This window comes from Petaurus breviceps, unplaced genomic scaffold, assembly GCF_028583685.1.
Source record: "Petaurus breviceps papuanus isolate PSGF00001 unplaced genomic scaffold, PetGlider_PUasm1.0 90847, whole genome shotgun sequence".
Lineage (NCBI taxonomy): Eukaryota > Metazoa > Chordata > Mammalia > Diprotodontia > Petauridae > Petaurus > Petaurus breviceps.
This window is the reverse complement of record NW_027187360.1, coordinates 25,988,251-26,009,775: the sequence shown is the minus strand read 5'-3', so window position 1 is coordinate 26,009,775 and position 21,525 is coordinate 25,988,251. Positions and strand designations below refer to the sequence as shown.

At 41.6% G+C, this 21,525-nt stretch overlaps 1 protein-coding gene across 1 annotated transcript in view; it reads right to left on the bottom strand.

The window, feature by feature from the left end:
* The window catches only part of MYT1 (myelin transcription factor 1), a 197,682-nt gene that overhangs the window by 33,911 nt on the left and 142,246 nt on the right, over nucleotides 1–21,525 (bottom strand). Inside the window, exons 13-17 of the mRNA XM_069072685.1 lie at nucleotides 17,517–17,671; nucleotides 15,039–15,101; nucleotides 14,825–14,893; nucleotides 3,201–3,263; nucleotides 2,346–2,429 (exon numbers count right to left, since the gene is read on the bottom strand). Coding sequence (XP_068928786.1) covers nucleotides 2,346–2,429; nucleotides 3,201–3,263; nucleotides 14,825–14,893; nucleotides 15,039–15,101; nucleotides 17,517–17,671 — 434 coding nt within the window. The remainder of the gene's footprint in view (nucleotides 1–2,345; nucleotides 2,430–3,200; nucleotides 3,264–14,824; nucleotides 14,894–15,038; nucleotides 15,102–17,516; nucleotides 17,672–21,525) is intronic.

The following is a 21,525-nucleotide window of genomic DNA, read 5'->3' as shown; positions in this document are numbered from 1 at the left end:
TGGAGTGAAGGGTGTGGGTAGTATTGGGTTGGATCAGGAGTTCTTAATCTGAGGTCTATGAACTTGTTTTAAAAAAATATTCTGATAACTGCATTCCAAAATAAATGTTTTCCTTTATTGTTTTACATTTTGGAAGATTATTTTGGGAAGGGGTCTATAGGTTTCATCAGACTGCCAAAGAGGTCCCTGACATAGACAAAGTTAAGAACTCCTGGACTAGAGGTGAACTTTAAGGTCTCTTCCAGCTGTAAATTTATGAGATATGGAAGACTGGATGGTCAAACTGTGCCTGCCAGATTCTAAATCTTAGTTAACGGCTCTCTCATTTATTCATCCGGAAGCTGACTCTTGGAGTGTTGTGATTAGGCTTTTCTGAGTCACTAGAATTGAACATTACAACAAACTTTAGTTTATTGCCAGAATTTATTACCTCAATCTGAGGTGCCCAATTTGGGACAAATTTACTGTACAGAGTGCCCTCAGACAGAGCTATTCAATTATGAGAGTAGCTCTACACTCCAGAGCTCACAGCACAACCTACCTCCATTGTAAGAAACATGGCACAGTTACCATACAAATCAGTAGTAGCACTCTACCTACTCCTTGTGTTCAGCTTTACCCCTCAATCCTTGTTTCCCTGTAAAAGGAGAACCTGAGGTCTCTCTCTCTCTCTCTCTCTCTCTCTCTCTCTCTCATCAGGACTTGGTCCTCTGGAATATGCGGGAGCTTTTAAGTTAGTTCATAGCCTCCACCTCCCAAATTATTGTTATACATGCAATCAAGTGAGGACAGAGAAATACTAGAACTTAATGGAGGATATGAAAATGGAAAGATCAAGGCTTAGGTGCAGGTTAGCAGCAAAAGGAAGCTAAACCTCGGGCTACCTCTGTACCCAGAAGCAAACATAACATGGGGCAAGGTCAAAGTCAGACAAGTAGATAGGACCCATCACTTGACTCCGAGAGACCTGATGCTTTGGTGACACATTCCTACTCTTATCTCCAGACCTGTTATTGGACTTTCAAAAAGAAAGCAGGGGCCCATCTTGTCTTCTGGTGTAAAATTAGCATGCTTAGAGCAAAGAACGATCCCTCCTCTGCTAATTTCTCATCCTATGAGTCAGATTCTTTCAAACACAAGAGTGTCAAGGGCTTGGTTCAAGATAGATGGCTTGAGTCATCTATGTTATTTTAAGCTATGATTTTGCTAGGCAGACACCTCTCATGCTGGTCATTTATTGTCATCTCTGCCTGTGTGTGTATGCATTTGCACCCTTGTAATCTAAAGCAAGAAAGTGTGTTCTCTGTCTGTGGAGCTTATTCTCCACTGTGCTCTCTAAATATTTATGGGCTTAGTTTCCCTACCAAAAACTCTGGTTAAATTCAAAATCTCATTTTAAATATATCTCTCCCTCCTGACTGTTAGCAGCAGACACTCCCTAAGAAAACACTGGCTTGTAAATGTTCCCCCAAGAAGCTAAATTCTGTAAATTCCAAAATTCAAAACACCTTTGAAAAGTTCATGATGTTAGGTCAGTTATATGACCTCTATCAATATTCAAAACTGTGTGCATACGTACATATGTTATTGGCTATCGTAAAATGTAGTTCCATCTTTGGTGATCATTACTGGGTTTATTTACAAAGATAACATTGATCAAACAGTTTCACTTCAAAACACAATGACCGAGACACAGATATTGAGAATTCTGAATTCATAGGATAATAGATTTAGGACCAGAAGGGCAAGATTTAGGACTAAGAAGCCATCTAACCCAACCTCCTCATTTTACAAATAAGGAAGATTCAAACCCAGGTTCTCTGATTTCAAATCCAGTGTTTTTTCCACAATATTACTACTAATAGCTAGTATTGAAAAGTCCTTTACAAAGAGTTTAACCTTATTATAACACTGGGAGCCATTTGCTGTTATTATCCACATTTTACACTTGATGAAACTGAAACATACAGAGATTAAGTGACTTGACCAGGGTCACATGGTTAATTAGTTTCTGAAGCTAGATTTGAAGTCAGGTCTTTCTGATTTCAGGTCCATAACTCTTCCCACTGTGCCCTCTAACTGCCTATTATATTATTAAGAGTCTTCTTTCCTGAATCCTAAGCACGATTTATTTCTTAGTGTACTTTTTCATATTTAAATTAATTAGTCTGTTAGATGTCAGACACAGGACACATTTTCAATGTCACTAGTGATTACCAAAGAGTAAAATCTTCAATAGCATCTACTGATGCCTTTTTTTCAAAGTCAGAAAGATTCTAGTTTCTATTCTAAAGTTAGCAAAACAAACTAACTCAATTTTAGAGAAGATCTTAAGGAAAACTTACTTCATCAGCTCTGGGTCCTCCTTATCATCTTTTGTAGGCGTTACTTTTATTCCACTTTTCTTGGCACGAGGGCAGCCTGACAAGCTATGTTGTTTAAAAAGAAAAAAAAATACTATGAAGTATAACTTCTTATATCCATCTGGCTCATCCATTTTTTTCTTGAGTTTACCACAGTTTGATCTCAAAGTGGGTTTTACGCCCATATTTGGGGGGTATGTGATGAGAGTGAGTGAAGAGACAGATTGTAATTAATGGTGTCTAGATAAGGTATCTGCTAACAAACTGTAATTTTAATGAATTTTTTTTAAAAAGCACTTGATCAGGGGTGGCTAGGTAGCGCAGTGAGTAAAATGCCGGCCCTGGAGTCAGGAGGACCCGAGTTCGGTTCTGGCCTTGGACACTTAACACCCACCCACACACACACACACACACACACACACACACACAAAACTAGCTGTGTAACCTTGGGCAAGTTACTTAACCCCAATTGCCCTCCAAAAAGGCAAAAAATAAAAAAAAATAAAATAAAAAGCACTTGATCTTTCCTGTTAATGTTCTAAAGTGATAACAGAAGTCATAAATAGGCAGAATTATTAAGAGGAGCATTGCATTAACTAAAATCTGACCTTTTGTCCTTGTATTCTATTAAAGAGAGGCACCTAATCAAATGCTAGAAACACCAAAAAAAATCTCAGATTAAAGAGATGAAAATAGGCCTCAACTGTTAGTAACTTGAATGTTTTATTCATAATTTTATAACTTTGTTCACCCCATATCCATCTTATTCCTCACCCCATCTGGTGCCTGTCCCATGTTCACTAACTTTGGAGCCAAATAATCCTATGCAGATCTTACCTCCTATGTGATGCATAATTTCCTGTTATGTGACCAGAACCATCACATCCAGGAGTTGGGCACCTGCAGAGGAATGGGAAATTGAGATTAGAAGGGCTCTGATCAGTGAATGGACTTTAGAAGATTTATCTTTTAAATGAATACACTTGACCTAATCCAATGAGATGGTTTCCACAAATAGACCTGAGTGGGTGAAAATAAAAATGTGCCAAATGCACCCACCCTTAGAATATCTCCCCAATGTATTCTCTGAGTATCTCCTCTTCCCTCTCCCCCACCCTCATCTTTCCCAGAATGGAAATGTTTTTGATGGAATTTTGGTAATGGCCTACCCACCTTGTGACATCCTCATATCCGATCCTCACTGATACAAAGAACCAAAAAGGGGAAAAGGTGAAACATAAGCAAGCTACTCCCCTTGACCTGCCTCCTGATAACAAATAGGTTATCCGAATTAGCCGTTCTATAAGAATCTTAACATTATGCCAAGTCACAAAGCAGTACTTTTAGATTTTGTTATATAACCAGACTTTTTCTCTGCCAGTCATAGATCCAATGTTGCCCAAGCAGCCCCGTGAATCATAGGAAGGCCCACAAAAAAGAGAGACTCACTCTTTGCTATAGAACTATGTATTTTACAGTTAATAAAAAAAGGCAATGGGGCATTCCATAAGATTTATTTGAGGGTCTAGAATTTAAATTTTGATACTGATCCCAAGATTAAATTAGTACTATGATTTGCCTGGCCAATGATAATGTTAATAATAACAATACATCAAGTACTCTGCTACTTGACAACTTTGGGGAGTGGCATGTATAAAATTAATAGAATTGCCATATATACCTATGGAACAACAATTTTCAACAAATCAGATCTCAAGGGAAAAAATTAATAGAAACTATCCTAAGCATAGCGTAATTTAATCTTTCTTGGATGCCTTAAAAATCCCCTGAGAAGGGACTATTATTTATGTGTAAATAAAAGCTATAAGTTTGGGAGTTAATGTAAAATAATAGCTCTAATGATTATAGCTCCCGCTAATTGGGGAATGGGGAAAAAACCCTAATCCAAAACCCTAACTCTCCACATTATAAAAAATGAGCACTAAACAGTCTGATCTGGGGTTATAAGCATAGGCTTTTATGAAATTTTTCTTATTTCTTAATTTCAATTTAATTTTTTTCTGTAGGATGGCCAGGGGTAGGAACATAAGAAAGTTCTAGCTCACCAAATACTAAATAACAGATTTTCTCTTTTCAGCAGGCTGAATATCAGAGACTTCATGGTAGACTCAACGAATAACTGTGGTTCTATAGCCATTGGCTTTGTGGTCACTTATCTAATTTTGAAACCTTTCAGAAAAAAATTCCTATTGTCTAGGTTATCTTATAACGAATATCTCAATAACTTTTAAAACAAAATTTCATTCCTCATTTTATTATGACAATTTTTCTGGATTGATAGAAAGAGCATAGGATTTATAGTAAGAGAAACTGCATTGAAATCCTAGCTTTACCACTTAACACTTGTGTGACTTTCGAAAAGTCACCTAACATTTCTGAGGTCTTAGTTTTCTTATCTGTTGGACTAGATGACTGGCAAGATTCCTTCCAGTTTTAAATCTATGGTCCTTATATTATTTTATAAAGTGCCTTAACAGTTATCATCACACTTTCTCTTCACAATAGTCTTATGATATGTTAGGCAAAACACACTCATGTTCATTTTATAAATAAAGAAACTGAGGCTCAGAGAGTTTAAATAACATGGATGAGATTAATTTCTGGAAAATTTCATGCTAGAATTCAGGTCTTCTGACTCTCATCCAAAAGTTTTTCCCATTGAACAAGTTTCATCCTTGTGATGAAATGGGCCCAGGGTAAATGTTAACATAAAAGGCCCTCTTGCATTCTATCAGTCACATTCTACTTTTTTCCTCCCCTAGTCAAAAAACTGGGGGAGTTCTCCTCCACAATTTTCCTCATCATGAACCTTGGCCCTTTCTTCCTGCAACATCTCCTTTGCTGTTTTCAGCACAGTAGGTGCTCAGTAATCAGTACAGAACCCAAGACCACTTTACCTGTAGATACTGACAGTTGCTCTTCATAGGCACATAAACTTGTTATTGATATGGGCACTTCTTGGCTAACTTGGTAAGTTACTTATGTGTTACTCCTAGGAAAACTAGGTCATTCTCTTAGCCCTGGAACTTGGTTCCCTTGGTCTGTACGCCAGTATTTCCTTCCTTCATGCTAGCCACTCTCCCCCAATCTCACAGTCACTAAAGAAATGTGACCCAAACTCTTCTAGGTCCAAAAGTTGCCTTTTCATTTCAGCTGGAAATTGCTGCCTCTGCATCCATCTAAATCTCAGCTAAGAAATGCCCCTCTGGGTCTCTAACTCATAAAGATAAGAACTAATCTCTCTCCTTTCCCTCAAGATTTTATATAGTTTCTAGCTAGGTACTGTCTCAAACTTCAGTCCAGATACCCTCAATTACAAACTAAATTTTTAGAAAAGCGATTCTATTTCATTTCCTCATCCATCCTCTATTCCTCCTTCACATAAACCTGTTGGTAAGCTTGTGCTTTGCCTTGCAGTGAGGCTTTCTTAACAAAAAGGAGATGTAAGCTTCTTGAAGGCAGGGAAATGTTCCAATTTTGTCTTTGCAGCCCCAGTGCCTAGCACAGTGCCTGATATTAAATAAATTTTTAATAAACTCTTGTGGATTGATTGCATGATTGAAAATCAATATATATCATGATCATCTTTGATCCATCCAGATGAGGTCATGATGAAATCGTGAAGTTATTAGTTGTGATAAGTGGATAAGGGGAATCTGGTACTCATAGAATATTAAAAAAGCTAGAAGAAGGGCAGATCTTTGGAAGATTTATGGCAGTACATGAACAAGGATCACACAAGATGAGAAGACGCTGACCAGGTTGCAAAATGTACCATTGAAATGCATTCTTATATATTGCTAAGGTCAAATATTCCCACTGAAGTATGAAAGTATGTGACTTGTAAAAAAATTAAAAGAAGAATTCCAAATACAGCCAGTTCTCGCTTAACATAAGTGGACCATTCCCCAGGTGGGGACACCCCTACCACTGCTCTGTGGCCCACACAGTCAGAGTGGCTTCAGTGCCTGCCTACCTCCCCTTGTTCCCACAGCTGGCAGAGGATTCTAGGCTTGGGGCTGCACTGCTAGGCCATTGCCACTCCTGCCAGAAGCAGGAGCCCTACCACCAGACATCTAGGGGTCCTGTTGCTTGTTCCAGTTGAATTTGTATAATGCAAATTTATATAAAGTGAGAACTATCTGTAATATTTATTTAACTTTCCTGGGCCTCAGTTTCTCTCATCTGTAAAATGAGAGGGTTGGACCAGGTGGTCTTCCTGCTCTTGATCTATGATTCTATAATCTAAAAGTTTGCCCCTGATGGTGAACTTAGGGGAGAAAATGGACAAGAGCTGTACAGAATGGGGCAGATAGGGGTGGGTTGCCATATGTTTCTTTGGGGACTATCTAGTTTGATGAAGTCACAGATTCACTTGAGTGTCTGAGTATAAAAAACGACAATTATAATACTCTGTACTTTAACTTAAATCTCCCAAGATTTAGAATTAGAGGACCTGGGTTTGAATACTGATACTGCAACTTATTTACCTCTGTGCTCTGGAAGTTATTTAACCCCTCTGGGCCTCAGTTTCCTCATATGTGAAATGAAGGGGTTAGACTGGATGGTTTCGAAGTCCCTTCCGTCTCTAAATCTATAAGCCTATCAATCCCTCAGCAAAGGTCTCATCTTTTGATTTTTATTCTCTTATGGGTCTTCCAGACACTTGCAAAAAGATGCCAGGCCCCATGTGGACAGAAAAGGCAGGAAGCTCCCACCCCCAAAGCCTTGAGAGTTGATTGCTCCAGCTGACATGAGGGGTATTTCATGGTTAGGTGAGAAAAGAAAAGATCGACTCCTTTGCATAGGCTTCAACTGCTGTGACTGGGTCATCTCTGGTCATCCTGATCTATATCTGGCTCCTGGACCCATATGGCTCTGGAGAAGAGAATGAGACTTCAGACTTTGCACAGCCCTCCCTCACTTAAATCCAGTTCACTTGCAAGTCATGGCATCACTGTCCTTATGTCACGGTCCTCTCTGAGAATGAAAGACAAACAACTGCTGTGACAGAGCCCAGTGTGGGGTCAGAGGGAGCTGATATTCCCACATAGAGGTAGACAGACTCCTGCAGAGCTGCAAGTCTCCTCATTCCTGTTCTGAACCCTATTTGTTCAAGATCCTGTACTTTGGAAAATGCTGCTAGCCATTAAAAATAATATCATGCAGTTTGGATTTTCACAGCATCCCTCTGAATCTGCAGTTGCTCAGGTTACCATGTCTGGGGCCCAAGACTCCAACAGAGACTCAGCATTTCTTTGAGCAGGTGAGAGACAAAGCTGATATTTATGAATGTGGGCAAGTTACGGCACAAGCCCACACTCCACCTTTAAAAGCCGCAGACATTAAAGACTACAGAAACACATCCCTTGCCACCCTACAGAAATGAGAGCTAGTTGTCAAACACAGACTGACGGTTGTAGTGTGTGTGTGCTTGTTTCAGCAAACATATTACAAGAGGCTTCTACAAACAGCAGATGTGTGGTTGCTCACAAGAGGGACACACTCTGTCACTCTTCCCCCTTCCCTCCGCCTGCTCTCTGTCTGCACCTGCTGCTGTATCACACACCTGTGGCCTGTTTGAAGGACTTTCTGGTTTCTTCTCCCCATCCAGGGTGAGTCCTCATGTTGAACTGATGTGCACTCTGCAAACCAACTCCTTTGTGCATAACATACCCACAGCTCTTCAAAGGGCAAGTTGGTCAGGCCCAGACTCACAGGGAGAGCTCAAGGTGAAGCTCTTAGCACTTCATTGAACCCACTCTCGCTCACTGTGTCCCCAGGTGGCTTTCTCCATGCTGGGTAGGTAGGAAAGCTGCAGGATGGGTGGATCAGCTCTTCTGTGACTCCCTCATTACAGGGGCAATGACACAGTAATTTCTAATTATACAATTCAGTGTAAATGGGGTATATGTTAAGGAGGGCAGGATTTCCAAGTGGGCCTCAATGAAGGGTCAGTCTCTCTTGCTACAAAACTCTTTCTGGTTCCTCCTTACAACAAAGCATATTGTGTCCCCTCTCCCAAGACAGGAACTTGGCCCAAATATAAAGCTGCTTAAGCCTTGTGAGACTGGAATCCTGAGCCAAGCCCTAGCTCTAAGTGTTCAAGTTCATTTAATCTTGGCAAAAATACGATTCCAATTTCTAAAGGAAAAAAGTTTTTAAAAAGCTTCTTTGGTATAACAGATACCTCCAGAAATGAATCTGAGTTACATAGAAATTAGCATAATGTGGATCAATTTAAAGCTACAGCCTTTGGCTCAATGATTCCTCTAGAAAGTCTGGGTATTATAGAGTCAGGCTTCATTAGAATCCCAGAAAAGGAAGCCTGAGCCTGTTCTGGCACAAAATAATGGCCACTAGACAAAACAATTTATTTGTAAGAAGGCAAAGAAAGTTGGGCAGCTAGGTGGTACAGTGGGTAGAGCACTGGGCTTGGAATCAGGAAGACTCTTCTTCATGAGTTCAAATCTGGCCTCAGACTCTTACTAATTGTGAAACCCTGGGCAAACCCTGTTTGCCTCAGTTTCCTCATCTGTAAAATGAATTGGAGAAGGAAATGGCAAACCACTCCAATGTAGCCACAAAAACCCCAAATGAGGTTGCAAAGAGTTAGACATGACTGAACAACAAAGAAGGTACTTTTGCCCTGGCTGGATTTGGACAACTTTACACATTGCTTTAGTCCAGGACTTCTTAACTTTTTAAAAGTTCATGGACTGCAACTTTCCTACCTGCTCAGCATGGGGAAAACCACCTGGGGACACAATGAGTGAGAGAAGGCTCAGTGAAGTGCTAAGTGCTTCACCTTGAGCTCTCCCTGTGAGTCTGGGCCTGACCAACTTGCCCTTTGAAGAGCCATGGATATGTTATACACAAAGGAGTTGGTTTGCAAAGTGCACATCAGTTCAACATGAGGACTCATCCTGGGTGGGGAGAAGAAACCAGAAAGTCCTTCAAACAAGCCATAGGTGTGTATACATGTGTATGTGTGTGTGTGTGTATATATATATATATATATATATATATATATATATATATATGTGTGTGTGTGTGTGTATACACACACATACTATTTTTGAAAAAAAATAGCTAGAAGTGAGAAGAATTTAAAAATATTAAGGAGAAAGGGGGTGAGGTAGCAGCAGAAGCAGCAGCAGTAGTAGTAGTAAAAGGAGGAGGAGGAGGAAGAGAAGAAGAGGCACACACACACATTGCATTCTAATATAATTGATTTCCTTTGTACTACTATGCATTTAAAAATATTACTCAGAAAAAAGTCCAGAATGTCAAATGGATCCATGACACACAAAAGGGTCAATTAAATACCACTCCTCTAGAGCTAATGAACTATAAATATTATAGCCCATATACTTCTTATGGCTATATTGGGCAAGGAATGTGGAGCTAGAAGAAATAAGAAGAGAGACAAGAAAGGAAGGAGTAACCGCAGACACCTGAATAATGGGAATTAGGAGAGGAGCTGCACATCCCTACCTAAACTGGAGGCATGGAGAGATTGGAGAGGAATTCTGAAGCTATCCCATCAGCTCCATCTACCTCCCTGGGGTGACATTCGGAATCCAAAAGTCTAAGGATCACAGGATCATTACTCTAGATCTGGAAGCGACCTCAGAGTATTTCTAGTCCAACTTCCTCATTTAGGAAACTGAGGCTTGGGGAGAATAAATGACTGGTCTAAAGTCCCACCAATAGTAAGTGACAGTAGCAGGATTCCAACCAAATCCTCTGACACAAGCAAGCATTCTTCCCACTCTTTAAGGGGATTTTCATCTCAAAAGACCTTAATCACCCAAGACAAGCCTTGCTCTGACTGTGGGGCAGATATCCCCTTAGGCAGCCTCAGGAACTAATTTGAATCTTGGATACAGGGCTGGAAGGGACCTCAGAGGCTATCAAGTCCAACCACCCATATTTTTACAGACCAGGAAAGTGAGGGTAGAGAATTTAAGTGACTTGCCTGGGGTTACATGACTAATGTCTGTGGGATATAAACTTGGGTCTCCCCAACTCCAAGTCCAATACTCTCTCCAGTACCCTGCCTGCCTGCCATGGGTTTGATTGGTTTGTATTCTAGATAAGGGGGGGTGTTTCCACACTAGTGTCCTCAAAGTTCACCCAGATAAAATCCAGAAAGTTACATGGCTGTTCTAAGTTTTAGAAGAATTCATCCACCAATTAAAAAAAAAAAATAACCAGAAGTGAGAAGAATTTTAAAATATTAAGGAGAAAGAGGATGAGGTAGCAGTAGTAGTAGTATCAGTAAAAGGAGGAGGAGGAGAAGAAGAGGAAGAAGAAGAAAAAAAGAAGAGGAAGAGGAGGAAAAGAGACAAAAGAGAAGAGGAAGAAAGTAGGAAAGGAGGGAGGACTTGAAGGAGGGCAGAATTGAGAAGGGAATAGGAGAGAAAGACCCATACCTGCTATGGTGCTATTTAGCCTCCAGAAAATGTTTATTTTGCAGTTATTAGCTCCTAAAAACGCTCCAATTCCGATTTTTCAGTTGTGTTTAATTCTTTGGGACCCCATTTGGGATTTTCTTGACAAAGATACTGGAGTGGTTTCCTATTTCCTTCTCCAGCTCATTTTACAAATGAGGAAACGGAGGCAAACAAGATTAAATGACTATTCCAGAGTAGTATAGATAGTATTTCAGGCTGGATTTGAACTCAGGTCTCCTGACTCTGGGCCTGGAACTATCCACTGCATCACCTAGTTGCCCCCCCACCCCCACCGCCACCCCCACCCCCCATTGCCCAGTGGAAAAGTTGCTCTTGCAACTATGAGGATTACATATTGGTAATCCCTCTGATATTTTCTCCTTTGCCACAAAGTACTTCTCATAAATGAAGAGATCAGAGGATGGCTCAGTCCAGGAGAAATGAACATGGACACCCTGACCCATTCCTTCTTGTTACAGGCTGGATGGCTGACTATGATGGGTAGCTGTGATCCCAAACCTCTCTGTGGATTCAGAGGGCTAATTCATCCTTCTTCCATCATAATTAATGTTTGGAATGTGGGTCCTGTTTCCTGCTAAGGCACAGTCACCTACCTATTTCTGCTTTCAAGAAAGCCAGAGTCCATAGGAAAGATGCCCACTGAGTTCTCTAGTTTCTATCACTGCCTCATAGTGGAAGACATGTGGACTTGGCAGAAGTCACAAAAAGAACTCTTATGTGGTCACAGACTGGAAATGTCCCCAAAAGAAAAAAAATCAGGCACTTGTACCCGGGTTGGGCTTGGGCAACTTTAATTTTTTGCAATTCCTGTTCCCTCACCAATCATCCTAACTGTTCAGTAGAGGACATTTATCTGAGATTTTGTGCTAGAGGGATTAGACTTTTTTCTGTGTGACCCCAGAGGATAAACTAGGACATGTGGGTGGGAATTACAGTGAATCAGATTTCATTATTTGAAGCAGTAAGAAAATGGAATGGGCTGCTTTGTTAGGAAGTAAGTTCCCCATCAGAGTATATATTCAAGCAGAAATTATATGACTTCTGCTTGTTGGAGATACTGGAGAGGAGAGTCCTACTTTGGGCAACAGTCACACTAAATGGCTTCTGACGTCCCTGTTAACTCTTGGAATCTATGATTTTCCAAAGAAAAGATGCCACCTCCCACCATTCTTACTGAAGAGGCAACAATAAATGCTTACCTTTATATAAGAATTTATAGTTTACAAATCACTTTCCACACAATAACCCATAAGGTATGTTGTTATGTCTGGAGCTCCCAAAGACTCCTAGAGAATAATGGAGTGGGAGGGGAGGTCTCAGACAGTCATTGCATCAGCGTTGTCTCAGAAAGTCCTTATGATCATAAATTCACTTACACTAGAAGGCTAATCCCTAGCTACTGGAAAAGCACCAAGCATAACCACTGCACAGAAAATCCCCCAGAGGAATGGAAAATTCACTCACAAAATATAGCTCCCCAGGTGATTTTCCTACAGGGTAGAATACCAGAAACATCAGATCATGGGTTTGGGACTGAAAAGGACCTTAGAGTTCATCTAGTCCAACCCATTCATTTTACAAATTAGGAAACTAATGCTCATAAGGAGCCTTACAGATCACAGAAGTAGCAAGTAGCAGAACTGAGCTTTGAACCCAAATCCAGCACTCTTTTCATTATAGCCTCCAAGGAAACTTCCCTGTGTTCCAAACAATGTGGCACCACTCTTTCTGAGAAGAAAATATTCTTCCTGTAGAAAGTCTCTTTATATTAGTTGCTTCTATTTCCTTTCCTCTCACTCACTTTTCAACCCTTTGTAGTCTGGCTTCCAAACTCCTCACCCAACTGAATCTGTTTTCTCTAATGTTAACCTGATCTGTAAGCTCCTTGAATGCAGGGACTTTTCATTTTTGTGCTTGAATACTCAGAACCCTGTAGTAAGCACTTAATAGTGTTCGGTCATTTCAGTGGTGTCTGACTCTACCTGACTTCATTTGGGGTCGTTTTTGTTTTTCTTAGCAAAGATACTGGAGTGTTTTACAATTTCTTTCTCCAGCTCATTTTTACAGATGAGGAAACTGAGGCAAACAGGGCTAAGTGACTATACCAGGGTGACACAGATAGTAAGTGTTTCAGGCTGCATTTGAACTCAGGTGTTACTGACTCCAGGCCTGGCACTGTCCACTGGATCACTTAGCTGACCCTCTAAAAATGTAGTCTAATGGAAATATTGCCCTTGTCTTATTTATGAGGGTAATTATTGGTAATGCCTCTGATATTTTCTCCTTTGCCACAGAATACTTAAATGAGAAGTACTATCTTATGTATTGTCACCTATACACTTAGGAGTAGGCAGTTAATAAATAGTTATTGGTTGATTGAGCCCTGGAGACTTACCTGTAGCTGGTTTGTTTTTTTTTCCCTTGCAAACAACTGAATCTGGCCACATGCTGCACTACCACGGCCAGTTGAAATGATTACTGACAATAGATACCACTTGTCCATCTTCCAAAAGTTCCCCTAAATTTCCACCCTTTTATTTCCTCAAGCAAGTGCAATTCAACCAAGCTGTAACCAAATCAACCATTTTTCCTAGCCACAGTCCTCATGGAGTTAGTTTCAGCCAGCTCCATCCACCATTACCTCTGACATAAACAGGGCAAGTATTATTCCCGTTTTACAGATGAGGAAATTGAGTCTTAGGGAGGTTAACTGGTTTGCCCATATCACACAGATAGCAAGTGTTGGAACTACAACTCAAACATAAGTCTTCTCAGCAGGTAGGTGGGGGGTCCTTGACTCCTTCTAAGCTATCATGCTTTTGATCAAGATGATATAGCCTAGCTCCAGCAAATCCTGTTGCTCCAAGGACAAAAACGTAAATGGCCAGCCTTCAAGGTCATGTCAGTGTTGCAATCCCCTCTATGTTCCCCCCACTCCCACCATAATTCAGCTCATGGCAATGGTTCTAGCTTCTTTGAGGGTATGACCCCAAAGGATAACTGTAAAGAACGCACTGCATCCTTCTAAATGTATACTGCACATCTGGGAAACCTCTGGGTGTTTGGTAACTCATCTGTGAAGCTATCTTTGAGCAGGTGAGGTAAGATGGTGACCTCATCCATCTGTTAGGGAAGGCAATTAGGGTGGGGAAGGAGGAGCAGAAGAAAGGGACAGGAAGGTTCAGGGAATTGATTGAGGAGCCTCTGCTCTCATCCAGAAGCAGCTTAAGTATCAAGAAAAAAGGAAAAAGGAATAGCATTTTCTTTCATCATCAGCTTCCAGTTCACAATTAGCAAAAGTCACATGGTCTGCTACCCCCTAAATCATTCCACGGGCAGGCCTGCAGCTTTTCCTAAATATTGAGGGGGCAGCAAACCCTACCCAGAGACCACATAGAGATCTTTCAAGACTTTTGCTACTGGAGGCTAGTGAACTGGACCAGATGGGGAGAAGGAGCAGCACAGTTTGAAAGCCTTGGAAGGCTGAGGGGAGGCTGGTCCTGGCTGTATCTTCCTCTTGGAATCTCAGCTCCAGAAGCCCAAATTACTCCTAGGACTGAGCAGCCTGCCCACCTGGGGACCCAAGTGTCTGACCAGCATCTCTCCTCACCTAACAAGGGGCCATCAGAGGGACCAGAGCAGCTGGAGGCAATGAGCAATAAGAAGTTGCAGTAATAGCAGCACTAGCGACAGCCCAAGACAGCCCCAAACAGCCCTTCCTGAGGGTCTAAAGCCCCCAAAGCAGGCAGGCGGACAGACAGGCAGACAGGCAGACAGGTAGACAGGCAAATATTTTCTCCTTTTAGAGTAAGGGGTGTCTCCCAGCTTTCCCTCTGGGCTTGGCCCAGGCCCACAGGCCTTTGGAGAGATGAATTTTGGCTGAGGCCTCTATGGAAGAAGAGAGGGAAAGCAAGGGTGTCAACACAGGCCAGAGGAGATTCAAGTTGAGCGCAAACATACTTGAGGTCAGCAGAGTGTGCAGCCATGAGGTTTCTGAGGCTCTTGTCAGCAAGAGGACAACCAGAAAGGCTGAAAGAGAAGAGATGGAATATCTGGGTAAGGCCAAAAAAAAGGGGGGCAGGAGGGGTGAGTTGAGGGAGGGAAAAGAAGTACCAAACCATCCACACGTAAAATAGGCTTAAGAGTCAGAACCTGAAATCAGAAGGCAACGCACCTGCGATGGGAGGCATAGTTTCCAGTGATGTGTCCACTGCCATCACAGCCTGGTGTGGGACAGCTGAACAAAGAAACAGAAAGTGTCAGTCCCCAAGAGAAACAGATGTGTGCAGAGATGAGTCCTCCTGTAATATAACAAGAAACCCCCCCCCCCTCCAATAAAGGCCTAGAGTAGTTGGGAACAGAGATGTGGGTAGCCAAACCTAATCAAGCCTTCCAGAAGCATTCTTATTTGGGAGTCCTTATTTCCACCAATAACTCATGTTTATGAAAAACTAATGTGCTTTACATACATTATCTCATTTGATCCTTATAATACCCATGTGAGAAAAGAAAAAAAATGCAGATATTATTATAAATGAGGAAATGGACTCTCCTCCAAAGGTTAAGTGATTTGCCCGTGATTAGACAACTACAGTTATCCCTTGCACATTGTGGGTTTTAGAGGCATGGTGCTCCCATGACCTGGAAAATCCATGTAAAATTTTTCAGTCTTTCCTTTGTACCAGAGAACAAGTCTGAAATATTATGGTGTTAAAAGACAAAATATGTTGATATTATACAATACCATACATATATTTTATGCACTTTTGAGTTTTTAAACCTTTTCTGTATCATATGCTGACCTTCACATGCTGTCTGTGTTACCACAAGACTTCCACCAAATTCCCATTTAATTTCTTATGCCAACCAGCATTATAGCAAAACCTCGAGGGGGAAAGTCGCAATGGGGAAATGATAACTGTAGTGTCAGAGCAGGGGTTTGAACCCAGATTGTTCCTGACTCCAAGATTGGTGTTCTTTCTACCAGACCTTATCATCTCCTAACCAGAAAACAGCAGACCTTTCCAGCTTGTATTTTGTTTAGCACAAACTTTTCTTTCCCTTAAAGGAAGGATCACTGAGATTGGCAAATGAGGGGAAAATTCCCACTAAAATTAAAGCTCCAATCTCCCAAAACCTGGAGAACCAACTTCAGACCCTGGCTGTTCAAGGTGAACTTGCTTCTTTGGAATGTTTGTGTGTGGACAGAGAGGAAACTACTTTGTCCCTTGCCACACTGGTGAGCACAGCAAACTTGTACACCCTCCTCACCCATCCACCCACCCACCCAAATATAGCCTGAATCCAGGGGCTTCACTAGGCCCCGGAAGGAATGACTTAGATCATAATACAGCTAAACCTCATATAGTGGGTTCCAGTGGGAATAGCCCAGAATTTATCTCTGAAGACTATGCTGGAATGAGACAATCTAATCACCCTGTCAGCCAGACAAAGTCGTATTCTAATCACCAGGAGGGGCACTGAGATGCTGATAATCTGAAAGTCATTCCAAATGCATTTGGTCTTATGAATACATCCCACCTCTTTAGAAAGGATTTACTTTCCTAATTATGCCCTTCTTGAGTTAATACTGAATAAATTTGCATTCTCTGAGCATACACCAACTGTGGGGGAGGGTTATGGAGGGGGAAGGTAAAGTATTCCACAAGCATGCTGAGATTAAAAATGTGTTTGGGATGACTTATAGTGTGGATAATGGAGAATTAAATGTACCCATACTTAAATTTGGAGTCCAGCATTATCCCGTGTTTCCCAGGGCTTGGAAGCTTGACCAATTCTACCCAGAAGGAATGGAGCAAGAGACTACCATGTTCTTCTCAGGTAGCTAGAACCCTCAAAGGCCAGCCATATAAAGCAAATTAGGTTTCCCTCATATTATGCTTCTCATTCTAAATGACAAGGTTCTGCCTGCTAGGTTCTGAGCTATCGGATAGGACTTTCATTGTTAAGAAACAAAAACAAACAAACAAAACAAAAATAAGCCCCAAATGAAAATATTTAAGAGTGATAAATAATGAAGCAGAAAAGAGTCAGTTGGGGTGGCCAGGTAGCACAGCAAGTAATGGCACCGGCCCCAGAGTTGGGATGACCTAGGATCGAATCCGGGCTCAGATACTCAGCACCATACCCAGAAATAACTGGCCGTGTAACCTTGAGCAAGTTACTTAACCCCGATTGCTTAAAAAACAAAAAAAGAAAAGAGTCAGTCTTCCTCCTTCCCCTCCCCATCTCCCCTATCTCCTTTAGGATGACATGGGACCATGGGACTACAGTTAACTTCATCATCACGGCCCTTGGCCTAGAAGAATGGCTTCCTAGCTTTGCCTAAAGTGAGGCAGACTTAGGACCAAAACCCTGGGACCCAGAGCACACACAGGGTGTCAGCAACAACAATAACAACAACAAATCAGCCTGAGAAAATGCTCCTAGGGAAATAATAAGACAGTAGATCATAAGACTAGGTCACTCAACCTCATCCAACAAAATGGAAATAGTCTACTCATGGCATGTGTCCATGGTAATGGGGTGGAAGGAGACCCCAAGCATTACAATTCTCACACAATGTCAGTTCCCTTCCCCAAACGTGGATAAACTTTCCTGGGGCTCCTGCCAGCCAGAGAGGGAGACTTACGTGAGCAGCTCCTTCTTGATGTCCTTGGAGAGGAACTTCAGTTTAAAGTTGGTTAAGGTAACTTCTCCTGGATACTTCCGCTCTTCAAAGTTCTCCTCTGACACTTCCTGGTCATCTGCTTCAGAGGAAGCAAAAGAATTTGCTGCTGGCTCTGACTGCAAAAAACCAGCAGGGAGAGTTTTTACTGACCAGCTGGGGAGTCACCAGCAGTAAGGCTGGCGAGGAGTGGCTGGAGGAGCCCTCCAGAGAGCAGCCCACCAGCTCCAGGGATCTGGCTTGAAGAGACTGCACAGGACAGTTTTCTAGCATTTCCTCTGCTCTCCTAAAAGTGAGGCTTTCAGGGCTTTATTGCCTGAAAAGAGAAAGGAAGAAGGCACCATCCCTCCTAGCCAGAACTCTCAGGGGCAAGAAACAAGGGATTGGATCTCTCCCCAGGGCTGGCCAATAAGGGCATATTCTCCAGCCATGGGCTTCTCTCATCAGAGAGCATGCCAGATGTTGACCCCAAGCATTTAAATCCCAATCTGAGAAGCTGTTCAGACCAAGTGAGAGTTTAATAGCTGACATCTGTTTAACACTTTGTGACCATTAAAGCTTCTCAAATACATTATTATTAGGGGAGCAGTTTGGCATAATGGAAAGAGCACTCACTGCTTCTGCAGTTAGAGGATTTGGGTTCAAATCAGTTCCCATGTGGTGCCAGATCTGTTATCCATCGATCTCATTTGACCCTCACAACAACCCTCTGAATATTGAAGTCTAATGTTTAAAGACTGATATAAATGTCTTGAAAAATTTGTAAGAAAACATAATACTTGGAATTGGAAGAAGTGAAGACTAATTAGATAGTAACTTTGCTTTCGGTAAATATTTTGAGAAAGAGGGTCAAATAAGAAGGATTTGTTCGTGTAAAACTAAAAAAAAAATATATATTAATCCTACTTTATAAAAGAAGAAACTGAGACTTGTTTAAGCAAGTGACTGAGCTAGGACTTGAACCCAGGCCTTCTGGTGTCAAGACCCTGCATTCTTCCTACAAAGCTCCTGGAATGTGGGAACTTCTCTATGGGTCAACAGATGTTGTACAAAGCAAAACCTAAATTAGTGGGAATAGGAGAGGAAAATGGCATGATGAAAAGAGTCCTGGTATTGAGGATCAAAAGATCTGGGGTCAAGTCTGGCTCTATCACTTACTGGGTGTGTGACCTTAGGAAAGTTGCCTAACCTCTCAAGTCTTAGTCTCCTCATATGTAAACTAGGAATAATGATGTTCATATAATATTGCTGTGAGGATCAAATGAGATAAATGCTTTATAAACATAAAGTGCATTATAATTGCAAACTATCATACTGACAAGTTATTATTATTTATATCAGCATCTTCCCAATCCCCCAGGCTCATAACCTAAGTATAATCTTTAACTTGTCAGTCTCTCATCTCCAATCAGTTCCAAAGTTCTCATATTACTACCTTCGTAATATCTCTCAAATATGTGCCTTTATCTCTTCTAGGACTGGCATCATGCTGGTACAAACCCTCCTGCTGGATTATTGCATTAGCCTGCCTTATACCGCTACCCAATTCCCATCCATCCTCTACTCAGTTATCAAATTGATCTTCCTAAAAAGGACAAGTTTTCCTAAAACCTCTATTCAGTAAACGCCAGTGTCTGGACATTATGGACACATATTACCTCCAGGATGAAATATAAAGTCCACTATCTGGCTGCTGAAGTCTTTTATAACCTGGCCCTTTCCTACCTGCCCGTCTTCTTACACCTTACTCCATTCCATATACTCTATGATCCGAGGAACTCCAGTGACTGACCTCCTGGCTCTTCCTTGTACATGATACTCTGCTTCTTGATTCCTCCCATTTTCATTGGCTGTCTCCCATTCCTGGCATTCTCTCAACCTCCGTCAGCTTCCTTGGTTTACATCCTTGGTTTCTCAGCTAACATCTCACATTCTGCAAGAAACCTTCTCTAGTCCTCCTTAATCTTGGTCCCTTCCCTTTGAGATTACCTCAAATTCATCCTTGTCTTCATGTCGTCTACCCCATTAGACTGTGAACTCCTTGAGAGCAGGAACTGGGTTTAAAATAATTATTTTTATTCATTTACTCTCTTGCCTTTTTTTTTAATACCCCTCGTGCTTGGCACAGTGCCCGTTACATGGTAGGTGCTTAACAAGTAATTGCTTGTTAACAGATGTATTTTTATATAGCATCATCATGAGGACCTGGTACCCCCACTTCACCCTTAGATTCAGATCATTGCAGCCTTGAGTCAAGGAAGGGCTACCTCTAGTTAGCCTCCTCCTGTCCTGCCATTCTCTTGAAATAAGAGGACCACTCTGCTATGAAACATGAGTACAGGCCTCTCTACTGGGCCTTATGTGCTCCTTTTCCTTCCTGGTTCCCTCCTGGAAGCAAATTTTCTTTCATCCTTTTTTTCTGTGTCCCAGAATGCCTCGCTATGGTCTGGTGCAGGCCCAGGAGGACCAATGGCTCCATCAGTCAATGAATGAACATTTCTTAAGTGCCTACTGTGTGTGCCAGGCACTATTCAGTGCTGGGGTTCCAAAGAAAGGCAAGAGATAGCTCCTGATCTCAGGGAGCTTTCAGTCTAATGGCTCTGGGTAAAGTTATCTGCCCTCCACTTGAGGGTCACTTCACTTTGTCCCTGGGAGCTTTTTTTCTCTCCATCCTAGTTTTGCCAAAGATAACATGTAGCTATAACAACCACCCCAATGGGCACAAACAGATATGTTCTAAGGAGGCATTTGTGGTACATAATGTGCCTGAGACTGAAATAGGAGGCAGGGACCAGATTGTCCCCCACTGTCTGACTTTGGTCAATATTTAAAGAATCCATCAGCTCCTGGGAGGACCAAATATGAACCTGCATTAGCATCCAGAGGTCTACAAACCTACTCTCTTTCCAAATGATAAAGTTTGCAAAACACTTAAATATAACCCCTTTTGATCCTCTCAACATCCTGGTGAGGCCATGACACATCCATGGTCAGACAGTTCCAGAGCTGGGGTTTGAACTCAGATTGTTCCTGACTCCAGGTCCATACTAGCTGTGTGATCCTGGGCAAGTCACTTCTGTTTGCCTCAGTTTCTTCAACTATAAAATAAGAATAATAATAACACCAACCTTACACAGTTGTTGTGAGGACCAGTGAGATAATATTTGTAAAACAGAACAAAACATTTGGCACTACTATGTGCCTAGCACATAGTAAGCCATAATATAAATGCAACGATATAATATAAGTGCTTATTTTCTCTCTTTCTACATTTCTGCACTGCTTCCTGAGTCAGACAAGCACATCGAGTAGAAAGAAAGAGCCAGATTTACTCCTTAGGATTCTATGGCTTATTATTCTTTATCAGGACTGCTGTTCTTTAGGAAGTTTTGTGCCCAATTGGATCACCAGTGCTTGGGAACCTGACTCAGAACAGATTATGCCAGCCCACTATGCCAGTTGGCTTCCTTGTTCCCACCTGTCTAGGCTGATCATTGTTTATGCCAGGGGAATGGTAAAGATGATAAATTCATTTTCTATGACTGATACATTGGAGCCATATGAGGGACGAGGATAACGTTGTCTTGGGGACTGTAATGGGAATGGGAATTTGAAGATCTACTCTCCCCCCTGATAGGCTGAATGTAGTCACATGGAGACTGTGGTGGGAGAGGTTTGCTGAAGGGAAGCAGAGCCCACAGGAAGCTGTTCAGAGCCAGAGAGACGTGGGAGAGAGAGGAGGTTGAGACAAGGAGATAGTGAGGTTTGTGAGTAAATACTGATCTTGTATTGGTTTGTGGGAAGGCTGAAGGAAGCTGTGGCTCTCAGCGTTATTATGGCTTCTGAATATCTTTGGTACTATGATGGAATCAGCTTACTGGTTTTGATGTCTAACTAAATGCTTTAGTTCTGTATATAATAATATAATAATATAATATAATATAATATAATATAATATAATATAATATAATAT